General features: G+C 35.6%; 2 protein-coding genes across 5 annotated transcripts in view; both read right to left on the bottom strand.

Moving 5' to 3' along the window:
* The window catches only part of LOC126692379 (PHD finger protein ALFIN-LIKE 1-like), a 72,927-nt gene extending 66,376 nt beyond the window's left edge, over positions 1 to 6,551 (bottom strand). Inside the window, exons 1-5 of one of the 2 annotated variants that reach the window (XM_050387975.1) lie at positions 6,209 to 6,534; positions 6,092 to 6,124; positions 5,417 to 5,639; positions 3,202 to 3,322; positions 2,353 to 2,818 (exon numbers count right to left, since the gene is read on the bottom strand). In XM_050387975.1, coding sequence (XP_050243932.1) covers positions 2,570 to 2,818; positions 3,202 to 3,322; positions 5,417 to 5,639; positions 6,092 to 6,124; positions 6,209 to 6,299 — 717 coding nt within the window. In that variant the 5' untranslated portion in view covers positions 6,300 to 6,534 and the 3' untranslated portion in view covers positions 2,353 to 2,569. Of the gene's footprint in view, positions 1 to 2,352; positions 2,819 to 3,201; positions 3,323 to 5,416; positions 5,640 to 6,091; positions 6,125 to 6,208 lie in introns of those variants that run through there. The other variant, XM_050387976.1, reaches the window with a different exon arrangement.
* Positions 6,552 to 9,112: 2,561 nt separating this feature from the next.
* Positions 9,113 to 12,533, bottom strand: LOC126692376 (uncharacterized). Of its 3 annotated transcripts, none has more exons than XM_050387971.1 (4): positions 12,161 to 12,533; positions 11,654 to 12,078; positions 9,462 to 9,942; positions 9,113 to 9,306 (listed from the first exon to the last, which is right to left on the bottom strand). In XM_050387971.1, exons 1-3 carry the CDS (start codon positions 12,323 to 12,325, stop codon positions 9,501 to 9,503), a joined length of 1,032 nt encoding a protein of 343 aa, XP_050243928.1. In that variant the 5' UTR covers positions 12,326 to 12,533; the 3' UTR covers positions 9,113 to 9,306; positions 9,462 to 9,500. The 3 variants fall into 3 exon arrangements, with proteins under 3 accessions (XP_050243928.1, XP_050243929.1, XP_050243927.1); XM_050387972.1 differs by having other exon boundaries at positions 9,113 to 9,299; XM_050387970.1 differs by lacking the exon at positions 9,113 to 9,306 and having other exon boundaries at positions 9,337 to 9,942; positions 12,161 to 12,532.
* Positions 12,534 to 13,419: the final 886 nt, after the last annotated feature.

The following is a 13,419-nucleotide window of genomic DNA, read 5'->3' as shown; positions in this document are numbered from 1 at the left end:
AATATAGGACATGGTGGGGTCATGGGCTAGAGGTAAGAAGTAAAGGGGGTATGGTTTGATGGTGGGGAGAGGGGAAAAGACCTATTTTGCGGCTCCTACCCAAGCCCTTTTGGGAGTTACGTCCTGCTGGGATGACAGACTACCCAAAAGAGGCAAGGTTGAGGGGGGAACCGTTAGGTGCATGCCTTGAGGGAAAGAGAGAGAAAGCATTTATGCCGTGGCAGAAAAGAGTGCTACGGTGGACTGAGGAATGAAACAAACCTGCCTTTGTCTGGCAAGGGTGAGTGTCACACACCTTTGGCAGTTGGCAAGTACTCCCAGACCAAACAAAGGCAATTAAGGGGCAAAGTAGTAAAAACTGGCTACAGCAAGCACTATAAAAGGGCCCTTGCCGTGCCCTGAAAAAAGAATCGAAAAACAGAGTATTCACAGAGTAAAAAAGAAAACAGAGTAAAAGATAAGAAAAAAGATAAGAAAGAAAATAGAGAAAAAAAGAGAGGAAATTGAGGAACAAAGAGAGATAATACAATGAGCATGCACCAGTAAATCGGTTTCCCTCTCTCCCGCTTCAAATCCTGCTCTCTTCCAAAACGTAACAAGGATTCCTTTTGGGCAATAAACATTCAGGTCCGACTCCCTCAAAGCCATTAATCCCCACGGTAGGATCTTTTCCTGGGAGATTATTTGCATTGAGAGGAGGCGTTCTCCCCTCTTTGGCTTTGCTTCGGTGAACCAAACTTAAAACTTGATTTATGCCCATTCTTGATTAGTTCATATTGTTTTCTTTCTCCTTTACTTTCTCTGTAATGACATTATCACGACTGTAATCATGTTTTATAAGTAGGGATTATTTGGTCATTTTATTTAAATAGTCAGAGTACTATGTTTTGCTATTATTATTATATCTGCCTACCGTAACTCATCTGAAACAGTTCTGCTTGCCGCAAGCCTACTCCTGGCAAACGAGGCATAGTTTGTGCACAAACCGGCCCAAGTTGAGTTACAATTGGACCGGCCCCAACTCCCTTACTCAAAAACATTCGGGTCCATTACCGCAAGAGGCAGCCCAGCCCAACGCACAATACGCAAAAAAGGCTCCTACAAGGAGATTCCAATTCAAGTTCTCCTTGTTGGGAGAATTAGATAACATTACCGAGCCACAAGGCTTTTGATTGTATAAATATGATTGTTGTATAAATAGATTAAATGTTATCAAAACCAAAATAAAATGAAAATGGTTTTTGACAAAAGAAGGGGGAAAAAAAGGCTGACTCATGTGACTCTATGGATCAACTCGATCCAACTCATTCAGTCACTTTGCGTACGTATGAGTCGTCCCATTTCTTCATGGGTCTAATGCAATGTGTAGTTGGGGTGGAAAGGAAAAGAAGGAAATAGGATGGAAGGAGCATGAAGAGGAAAATGTAATTTTTCAAGGTTTGGTTGGAGTGAAAATGAAGAGGAAAGAAAATAGGGATAATTGGAGTTTTCCACCTAAGTCCACTTTCAAATTGTGAAGAAAACATAATGGGATATGCCATTAAGAAGAAAATTATAACATTACTCCTTCACTTTTCTATTATTTCACTTTTCTAAAATGACATGATAGCAATATAATCTCCATATTTCCACTATTCCGGCATCTGTACCAAATACACATGGTAGAAAACACAAATCCTTTCTATCATTGCATGTCCATCATCTCAACCAAACAAAGCTTGAATATTTGTTAGCTACACCCATGTATCGTTTTTATGATCCATTTGATTTAAGTCTAAACATAGGATTTAGTAGGAAGCCCAATTCTTACTAGGCAATTGAGGCCCAGTTACACCTAACCTTCCACCTTGGGCCGCGGACCAATTCGTTGCTTTGTTCTATAGTAAGGGGCCTTGATGCTCTCCGTAATTGTCTCCATGCTTCAGGTTTGACAATTTGACCTTTTGATTACTTTCCAAGGTTCATAAACATTAAAAATGGTTGGATTACTTCATAAGTTGGGGCTTTGCTGGCATTGGGTGTAACTTGTAAAGTATATATTAATTAAAAATTCAACTGAATCACCAATCTCAAAGCTCGTTTTAAAGAATTTAACCTTGATGCATTGGATCTTTTGCAGCAGTCGTAATCTTCAAAGTCAAGTTTTAGGCCCAATAGGGGCACATTCAACGGTCTCTATACAAATCCTAATGGGGATTCAGAAAATAATTAGAAATATAGAAAACTAATGTGTACTCAGAAGGAACACATTCCTTTACAATCACAATGCATAGACGTGTATGTACATGTAAAAAAAAAAAAAAAAAAAAAAAAAGCACTTCACCGACTATATATGTATGTTATTGGTGAATCTGACACAAATTAACAGATTCTAATTATATAAGAAAATATTTGAACAAGGATTCACCGGGGAAGATGGCTTTAAACCACTTTGAAACAATCTGTTAGAAATAAATATTACAGAGCAAACTCAATACATAACTTTTAAAAAAGTAACACTGCTATACCATTTTTTTTGTCAGCCACTGGAACAATGCTATTCATCTCCCAACATTGGCTTTAGTGACTACTACTGCCTGCCCCTCTTCATACAAGATGGGCATTTGTATTGCTTGATGCTTTCCGCCTTAGCAGGTGTTATCTTCACACACTTTCCATGGTACCACCTCTCACAGACATCACAGCCAATCCAAAATTCATCTGCGTTGTAATTTCCACCGCAGCTCCCACAAAGGGTTTCACTATGCTCATCTTCTTCCTCCTCAAAATTCTCATCAGCAAACTTAGTATTAATCTTAACTTGTCCATCGTTTGATCTCTACAGTACAGTGAACCCAGTAATGATTAAAGGTATGAGCATGCATTAGTACTATGAAACAGTAAAACCAGTATGCCAAATGCCAATAACATTTCTTCTTGCAGAAGGTCAATATTTGGTAATTAGGTGGCTTTGCAAGCCTAAATCATATACATTTCTTGAATAGTGTTTCGACAAATGCATGCTGACATTTTAGAATACACATAATCATTCATTCATCACACAGTATTTTTATAGATTTATTTTTCTGATTTTGATTATCATTTTAACAAACATAACCTTAGATAGAGCCAGAGGCTGATAGACCCTAACTTAAGTATGATGAATTCAATGATAGATGAGAATCAAGAAATTAAAAAAAGCTTAAGTTCCATCTTTCTAACCTTTGTGCTGCCCCGAGACTTGCTTCCGCTATCCACACTGGGCTTGTCTTTTATAGGCTTCCTCTCTGTAACAACTTCAAAAACGGTTGGCAGTTCATTGATCAAGCTAAATAGACGTTTCCTGTCAAAAAATTCAACTCAATTTATGTTAAATAGACAATTATAACAAGGGAAAATGGCATGCAATTTTGCATACATGAAAAACCTCCTTTTAGATCATAACAATAGTGGATGTTAAAAAAAAAAAAGAACTTTAAGAGAGAAAAAGGAGTCTGAAATTCTCTGTATAGTTACAAATAATAACTCGCTCAGTCAAGCCCCATTCAGATTTCTCAGCTACTGTAAAATAAATGTCATTGCGCCACTAACGTGCATGCTCTGACCCAAAACTGCCAACCTCACAGGATAAGATGGCTTTTTTTTAGATAAACTGTAGAAAGATGGCTTTGAACATAAACAGGTATGGCCTTAGAACGCAGTATCTCACCATGATTCTTGTACCAGTCCCAGCAGTTCAATATAAGCAAAGTAAAGCTACTGAATCAAGAGAGTTCCTAGAATGCCATGAAATAGCATGGGATTTAAAATCATATTCACATATCTGCTAGCAATTAGCCATCAGTGCCATGATTACTTTAAAGGCATATGATATCATTATTACATACAAAATGTTTCACACTACAACAACAACTACACCTTAGGCCCAAAGCTCTAGAATCAACTATGGATCCTCAAGCAGGTAATCAAGGTCAGCCACATGTAATCCTTTTTGCCATTTTATCCTATCTAGAATCACTCTGTCACCAATTTGATTGACAAGTCCTTTTTACTAATTCTGCTAATGTTATTACATGCTCATCTACCTTTTTTCGTTCCCTCGACTTGAATCATTGAACTACTTATAAGATGTGACAAAAAAAATTGTTTCAGCATAGAATAAGAAGTACTGACAACTTAAAACAACATTGCAGTTGGAGAGTTGACAGCTTCATCAGCCTTCCTTTCCATTAAAAATCATTCTTAAGCTTGATCATTCTTTAAATAAATCAGCTAGTGATAACTCCAGTTATCTTAAGCTCATAGTTTTTACCCTCAATTCTAGGACTGAAATTCTTCCAGAATACACAGACCATGTTCATGAATCTCCAAACAACAGAATGACAAAAAAGCTTCTTGGATCAGTAAAACTTTTTTTTTGTTAAGTGTTGGCTCCAAGGGGAGGGGGAAGGGGAGCTTCAAACTAAACCATGTAAATCACTATTGCATCAAATGCAAAGAGCAGTGGGGAAAGAAAATTGATTTACTAGAACTTTTAAACTAACACAGAAAAAAAAATGGCAGACAACCAAGATCCATTTGGAAGAAATTAGGTAGACTGAGAGAAAGAATAAAGGAACATATTCTGATGCTGCAGCCTGTAAGCCAACAGAATGATAGCATGAGGCAAAAAGACAATCTTTCAGTAAAAGAAAATTGAGAAAAAGAAGGAACAGACATAACTTCAAAAAACAAACAAATTAGGAAGTACTTAGACACCCTGTCAAAGTTAGAATGGCTCTATTTTCAACACATAATTCTTCTTGACAAACAATAAGAACTTTATTAAACACGGAGAGTTCTGAAGTAGACTGAGTGTGTATAGAAGTTCTCCCAAATATTAAGAGCACAATACAATGCCTGAAAAAAGTCTAGAAAAGAAGAAACAAGATTTCAGATCAAGCATGTAGAATCCCAACCCATTAAGCTCTATCTTCTAGCATTTGAAGTTTTAAATCCAACTCCAACAAGTACAACAAAGGCAATAAAGATAATTTTTTTGATAGGTAGATAGTGAGTGAGGGGGAGAGGGAGGTGGGGTTAGAACCACAAACATGGGACACCACAAAGGATGCCATTACCACTAAGCTATCATTTTGAACCCCAGAGCCAACAAAGCTAATTAAAGTCATCACCACAACTGATATTGTAAATCAATGAACTCCATCTGAGAGATACATTAAAATTGCACTGATTTTCGTGATGACGCTGACCCATTTGTTATATATGGATTTTCAGCTTAAAAATAAATATAAGAGACAACAAGGAATTCAATTTTTCAGGAGCGCCCAAAGATCTGCTCAACAAATACATCAATATCAGATTTCTCAAATGAACTCCAATATCATATGAAGCACATGAATGTGGCAGGAACAATAAAAACAGTGAAAGATTTTACCTTTCATTGCGGTTAAGACGAGCTCCAAGATAGAAAGCCACAGAAAGCAACCAAGAATCACTGTGCACTGCAACCAATGAAAGCCAATCTTTCCGGTGCATGCCATCTCTTGCAAAATTGATCCCAAGTGCTGGCTCAGGAAGCTCCGGTGGAACTTCCTCAGCCGGCAAAGTTACTTCCCAACTTTCATTCGGATGCCCATACAAACACAAGTTCTCCTTATCTATAGCAAAACAAAAGGGGCAAAAAATTTTGAATTAAAAAAACAAATTAACTAACTAACTAAACACTTAACAAGCTCTGTTTGGATCATAACAAAACAGTAAAACTCAAATTGAGTTTTCTACAGTTAATTTGACCTAGACTTTTAGATTTGAAGTTCCAATCATTTCATTTCAATTGCATTACTATTACTTTCACTATCTAAATGTTTTCATAGACTAGAGATCTAAAAATTTTCAAATTGAACAGGAAAAAAATACATTTCCACATAAAAAGAAACGAATAAGTTTTTAATTTTATAATAATTTTGACCTCCCATTCCAATCCTACGACTCTGATTACCATAACCACACCATGCAAACAAAACTTCCCCTCGGTTTCTCGGAAACCAAACCAAACAAAAAAAAAAACCGAAATTTAAAATAAAATAAAATAAGTCTAATTACACAGTACCTGGATCACAGAGTCCATAAAATTCATCAACATCTGAATCAAAAAAAGCAACGGTCAGATTGATATTTTTAGAGAGAGAGAGAGAGAGAGTAATTGTAGAGAGAGAAAGTAAAGTACCGTAAGTTAAAGCACGAACGACACCAGCTCGGCGGCCACTGTAATCTTTGAAGATCTCCTCTACGGTTCGAGGACTGGCAGCCATTTCCATGACCTATCAGAATTCGGAGATCTAAAAAGGTGCGTTTTGGACTTTTTTATTTTTTATTTCCTCAATTTTAAAGGTAGGAAAAGTATTTACTTGATGAATTGGAATTGCAGAGAAAGAGTACGGAGAGGGATCGAAGAGAGAGAGAGAGAACTTTAGAAAAACAGAGAAGAGAGAAGCATGTAAAAACGTGAGGAGCGAAACACATAGAGGTGGGTTCTTGTGAGAGACTCTGTAAATTAACGCTATATTGGGTAATTACTATCTCCACTCTTTTTTTTTCTTTTTTTTATGGGATTGATGGGTATATAGCCGTACGATTTGGGAGACTTGGAGTGTAGATAGTAAAAATAGGGGGTGTGTGATAGGATATGATGTGGTACTTTTTTTGCTTTTTTCACTTTTGGCTAATCTGTATTAGCATTGGTGACTCCTTAGTTTTGTGATTTCGATATTGAACCCACATGTATTTGTCTCTAATCTCTATGCTTTTCTTGGCATAGTCAACCAACTACGCGTATGTTCAATTTGATTTCAATGGGTTTAGTTTGGTAAAAAAATTCATAATCTTTCACAGGAGATTGATTTTAGTATTAGTAAAAGTGATAGAAGTAGTGGATGTACGCTAATTATTATATTCTCAAGTCGTAAACCAGTACTTAGAGTCTTGAAATGAGATAAGTCTTGAGTCTGAACATTTGAAACAACAATATAAGATTGATTTAGTTTTAAACTATTGATCTCATAATCTAGTTGGCTTAACTCTCTTGTTAGACTACAATTTCTTTATCTTTGTCTAAGCTCCTCAGGTATTAATTTCTGGATAATAGAAGAACTATTATGATCGCACCTCAACATTTTCTATTTTAAGGGAGGGTGGGCGGAGATTTTGCTAGAACCCTAAACCAACTAAGACGTACGTTATTGTTGTATCTAGTTAAGGACCAGTGTGTGGTAACCAAGGTTGTCAAAATCGGGATCCTACATAGGATCGTGGATCGTAGGATCGGATCGTGGATCGTAGGATCGGATCGTGGATCGTAAGATCCTACATTATTTGAGAAAAAAACAAAAAATACACATTGGTATGTTAAATAATCACATAAATTATACATTCATTGATATAATTACCATACATTACTACATTCATTTGTAGCATTATTTAAAGATGCCAAAAATCTCAAAATGTGACACTCTATTGGAATATTTTTTATTTGAGTCTAACTGATACTCTCTTTATATTAGAGTGGAAAAACTTAATCTATTGGGATTTATTTTTCATTTGGGTCCAACTGAGCCTTTTATCAAGTTAAAGAAGATTACAAGAAACCAAGGTTGTTTGGGATTGTCAGAATCGTACGATCCTACCAATCCTGAATGATCGCAAAGATCCTTGAAAGATTTAGATCGTTTTGGGTAGGTGAGATCGTAAAATCGTAAGATCCAGATCGAGATTTTGACAACCATGGTGGTAACAAGTTGTAATTTAAAGTAGCTATAGTTAATTAGTTTATATAATTAAATCTTGAGCTCGTTAGTATAACTTTATGATATACATAAATAACTGGTTTTGTTATGGGATTTAGTTCCCTAGTTAACCTATTAACTAACTTCTTTTGTCAACTTATCCAGATGAGAAACGATATGTCAAATGATATGTCCACAACATTTTCACAATATTTTTACAACAAATCATAAGTAGCAATTTGTTACTAGTTGTTATTATTAGGGCAAAAAAATAATTTTAGTGTTAAGTTTAAATTTAAACCAACAACAACTAACCACCTATGATTTATTATAAAAATGTTGTGAAAATGTTGTAGATGTAGCACCTCTCTATCTAGATATAGCTTTCCACAACTTTGAAGTTTTACTTTTTTTTAGATACTCATTAAAATTTCACCTATTAAAATATACATCACTTTTGAAAATAAATTATCCACAATAAGCTTATCCCAAATGGGCACCTAAACTCTATAGAAAAATAGAAGCTCCAAAATATTAATTAGTATCATTTAGAAAAATAGAAGCTCAAAAATATTAATTAATATTATAAAAGGGAAGATGTCATTTTTTTTTTTTTTTTTTGGTTGATAAAAGGAAGATGTTAATTTTGGTGCAAATAGAAGGCAATTACTTTACACCATAGTAAGTAAAAGGTACCATAGCATAAGTTAAACTTACGTACATATTTGTATTTGTACGAAACAAAAATATTCTAAAGAATATATATTTTTATAATTAAAGCATAAAACATGTATCCCCTCCTATTCTTATACCCAAAAAAAAAAAATCCAATTTGGCTAAATTTCAATATTCTTGTCAACAATGTACAATTATTTTGCTGAGCGGTCAATAAACTAAAACTATCATATAAATGTAATATTTGTTGAGGTGAAAGTCTAAATATAAAGAATCTCAAGAACGTGCCACAGAACCTCATGCTCTCCGAATAAGGTGTGTGTGTGTCTATCTATACATATATTGAATACACCAATTATAAAGTATGTATAAAGCAATTCACAATTCACTTCAAATGACCACTGAAGAATCAATAAACATCCTCTAGCTATTATACCCAGGAGACACCAACCATAGCTGGGTTTCTTTCCACATAAACCAGGCAGTGGCAGTTTTAAATTTCTACTGAAAACGGTTCTGACTCACTTCTGCTATTAAGAACAGGGCACTTTTTAAGTCCTCCAAAAGTTAAAGATGCGCCCCTCAAATGCCTGGAAATAACTGGATAAGAAAAGAACTAATTCTAAGGTTGAATTTTGTCCAGTCACCAAATTTGCATCATAGCAAAGCTTACATCTCACAAACTGGTAGACATGTTATAGCAATTCAACCATTTTTGTTCTTCAGAATTAGGTGCTGCACAGCACAAGGGGGGAAAATCTAAGGGGAAGGGTGACCAATGGCAACTCAAGCCCATAGTAAGCGAGGGTACATAAATTTTGTTCTGTGAACATTTTACAACCATGAGTGGTCTGGCAAAACCTGTGCACTTAAAGAAGATTGGAAAAAGAAAAAAGACAAAAAAAAACACAAATAATATTAAAAGCCTAAATAACTGTTTTAATAGAATCCTCAGCTCACAAAGCATGAATTTTCTTTCTTTCCAGGAATGAGAACCAACAAAGAAAATAAAAGCAAGCTTACACAAGTTTGGAAGATGGTAGGGAGAGATACCACCGGTGTTTATGAAGAAGTTAATAGTCGCTTAATGCCAGTTTTCTGCTCTGATGTAAGCCTGGTGGGGAACTTGATATTGAATTTGATTCTCAAGTTTCCTTTTTTGGAAGGTTCTTTAGGGATTGGCATTCCTTCTCCCTTAACAACTTCTTCATAGGTGGGACTGATGATGGAGTTGATGGGAACTGTCAGATTCCGCCCATCAAGTGTGGTCAACTGTGCCGTGTAACCTGTCAAAGCTTCCACAAGAGATATCTTCTGGGTGACAATTAGATCATTGCCATCCCTCTTAAAGAGACTATGAGGCTTCTCATCAATAATAAAGATTAGGTCTGAGGGTATAACACCTCGCTGTTCATTTCCCTTCTCCGGAAAAGTGATCTTTGTCCCCTTCTTCCAACCTGGCTTGATCTCAATTGTAAGAATTTCCTCCACTGTAGTCGGTCTCCTGTACAACAAAATAACATATGCAAGACCAGTCAAGACAAACTATCAAAAGAAATTTCATATGCAAGGGATCTCTTGTCCAATTCTTTTAGTTTTCTAGTGTGTGTAGAATGCTGTTTCTTGCATACCCAGAAGATTTATAACATTGATGAAACAAACTTACAACAACACAGTAAGAAAGGAATGATTTTGATTCCTAGAAAGTTAAAAACAAAAGAAAGAAAATTTCATTTTGTTGCACATATATATTTGATAACTTTAGTTCCTTAAGTAATTACAAAGTTTCATGCAAACTATTCTCTCACCCAACAGACACAATAAAGTCACATAATCATGGATTGACAATATCCCAAACTCCTAACAGTACCACCAATAAAGTTAAGAACAAAAGGTTATCAAGTGTCAAAAGGTTCTAGTAGTTTTACAGCAATTATTGACCTCAAAGTGCCAAAATTCAGAAAATACAAGCTATGGGCCATGTAAGCTTCTTCATTCTGCGGTCATATCTTGAAAAACTATAGACAGCAAGGCATCTTGCTTTAATTATGGACTTTTCACTGGCTCATAAAATCTAAACAAGATCTCAACGACTGGATCTTTCAATATAGAAAACAAAACAGCAAATGCTACAAAAAAACATGTATTTGTCAACACAATTTACCCAAATATCTACCATGTATCATCCTGCACACCATCACAAACAAGGAACTTTTGACAGGTAATGACATCGTATGTCCCCCTGCCTGCCAGAACATATTTCTAACTATATACATCTCTAAGATAGCTTCCGTTCCAGAACTGGATTAAAAATAAGATACAACTTAAAACTGTTAACAAAATTGAACGTTCACTTATTGCATCAAAACAATCACGATTTAATGTGACATTACGATGTATTCATACATAAACACCCCTCTTCCACCAGACATTGTCAAAATATTGCTCTTACCAAAGCAAACTTATTAAATATCAGTTGCAAAATACCATATACACGCCAAACCTACAAGCGCTTAGATGCGGTCTGCTTCAATCACAAGTGGCAAGTTCCAGAGTTATACAGCATAGAAACCCTTCTTTTTAAAGTTGAAATACATATTTTTAAAGCAAAAATAGATGAATAACACATTAACAAGCCTAAACACCGGAATCCTCAAAACACATTACATACACATAGCAGAAAATATCAGTTGGCACCCAAAACCTCACATTGGTAAAACTATAATAACTCAGCAAGCTTCACAGTCAAGTAGGTACAAATTACACACCAGCACAAAATCATTATTCAGATAAAATTATGGAATAGACACAAAATCAACAACCAAGCCTTAGTTTCAAAATTTTGGAATCCGCTATAAATCCTCAAAAAACAAGTTAGAGTTAACCACATAAATTTTTTTTCCACCACCAACAACAACAGTATTCTCTTCATTCAATTTTATCCGAAGTCATACTTGATATGAAGTATGCCAATCAATTCAATCTGAAGTCTTGAAATAACAAATTTTGAGGTCCAAAATTTTTTGGGTCAGCTCTGATCTGTGAGAGTCAGTCTGCTAATCTATTCTATACAAAGTCTTAATCAACAAAATAAACAAAACAAAAGGCATAATAAAACATGTAGATCTAGAATCTAAATTGAACTAAAAAATTGAAACCAATGAAATCAAAAACAGTGTGATTGATTAAAAGGTGATCAAAAAACCAAGACTTACCCACTGGAATCAGTGACATCCCTAGAAATCTTCATCTTCTTTGTAGTTCCTTTATACAAATCCTCCAAACTACACGGCAATGTGCGTTCTATTGCGGCGCCTTTTCGCGGCGCCGCAACAGAGCCCTCACCGGCTCCACCTCTAAACGAAGCAAATATATCATCCCCAAACATACCCCTCGGAAACCCGGACCCGCCCGCACGCGAAGCTCCGTGACCGAAATCGCCCATGCCTCCGAAACCCGAGAACCCGAAAAACTCAGAGAAGATATCGTCCGGACTGCGAGTCGAAAACCGAAACGACGTCGGTCCTCCGGCCTCCGGCCCGCCGGAGAAGCCACCGGCACCCGGCGGCGGCACTTGCCCCTTCAACCCTTCCTCTCCGTACTGATCGTACACTGCTCGCTTTTGCGGATCACTCAAAACCTATCCAACAAAAAAATAAAAAAATAAATAAATAAAAATTTGAGAGAGTGAGAAAAGAAAGTAAGGGTTTTTGGGATTTTACATCGTAGGCTTCGGAGATTTGTTTGAATTTGGCTTCGGCTTCTTTTTTGTTGTTAGGGTTTTTATCGGGGTGCCACTTCATAGCGAGCTTTCGATACGCTTTTTTGAGGTCATCGTCTTTGGCGTTTCGGTCTACTTGGAGAATCTTGTAGTAATCGACGCCCATGCCTTTTTTGGCTTTCTTTTCTTCTTCGGCTTCTTTCTTCTTCTTCTTTTTCTGGCTCTGATTTCTTTGTTGTTGCTGTTGTTCTTTTTTCTCTTTAATTCTTTTTTTATGGGTTTTCTAGAGAGATCGGCGTTTCTTTGGCTGAAACCTGCAGTTTCGGCCGGAGTTTCTTTGCGACTGGTATGAGTGGAGAGGTTCCGTGTGTTATCCAACTAGATCTGGAATGGGCTTGGACTGTGTTTTTAACCCTATTGTGTTTGGGTCTGGATTGTGATTCGGCCTCAAGAACTGGTATAAAGTTTATGGATCTATGTATTGGGCTATGATTAGCTTTTATTTTCGGCCCAATCAAAACAATTGATGCCCATTCACTCAAAATTCATTCTAATGGCACGTTTATGCATGGATTTTACTTTTAGTTAGTTTCATATGATTGTGAATATGTCGTGGATATAGCATTTTTATTGTTAAAGAAGAGAAGTCAAACATCTACACTAACCCAAAAAAAGAAAAAGAATCACAACATTTTCATAACACTTTTACAATAAATTTTAAATGGTAAGTTGTTATTAGTTATTATTGTTGGGTAAAAAAGTAATTTTAGTATTGAATTCAAATTAGAACAACTAACAACTTACCACCTAAAAATATTTGTTGTAAAGTCCTTCAGAAAAAACAAAGGTTAAAGTTTTAAATCATATTATAATCTAATTTTTTTGGTAACCTTAATAATGAATTGGAAGAAAATAGTTGGGGATGGATCAAAATTAAGTGTTTAAAAGAAGAAAAAATTAAAATGAAACCAACATAGTTGGAAATGCATACCAATCATAATCTCTCATCTCAATAATGGTGAAATTTGAAGTATACTTAGATATATTGTTACCCAGATAACAATGTCACCGACATAACATATTTTACAAATTTATCATAACAATTTATATTCTAAAATAAAATGCTTTGATAAATTTGTAAAATATTTCAAAATATAAATTGTTATTATGCAACTGTAGGGACCAGATTTGAGTCCCTAGCCCAAAAGGTGGATGGACTTGGGTCCAAAAAGCCCAAAACAATGAATTTGTAGAGAGTGG

Source organism: Quercus robur, chromosome 7, assembly GCF_932294415.1.
Source record: "Quercus robur chromosome 7, dhQueRobu3.1, whole genome shotgun sequence".
Lineage (NCBI taxonomy): Eukaryota > Viridiplantae > Streptophyta > Magnoliopsida > Fagales > Fagaceae > Quercus > Quercus robur.
This window is presented reverse-complemented; position numbering and strand designations above follow the sequence as displayed.

Excerpts from the sequence above, each read along its gene's own strand:
- LOC126692376 (XM_050387971.1), bottom strand. The coding sequence starts at position 12,325 with ATGGGCGTCGATTACTACAAGATTCTCCAAGTAGACCGAAACGCCAAA. Across the intron at positions 12,079-12,160 it reads AAATCTCCGAAGCCTACGAT|GTTTTGAGTGATCCGCAAAA; the intron begins GTAAAATCCCAA and ends TTTGTTGGATAG. Across the intron at positions 9,943-11,653 it reads GATGTCACTGATTCCAGTGG|GAGACCGACTACAGTGGAGG; the intron begins GTAAGTCTTGGT and ends TTTGTTGTACAG.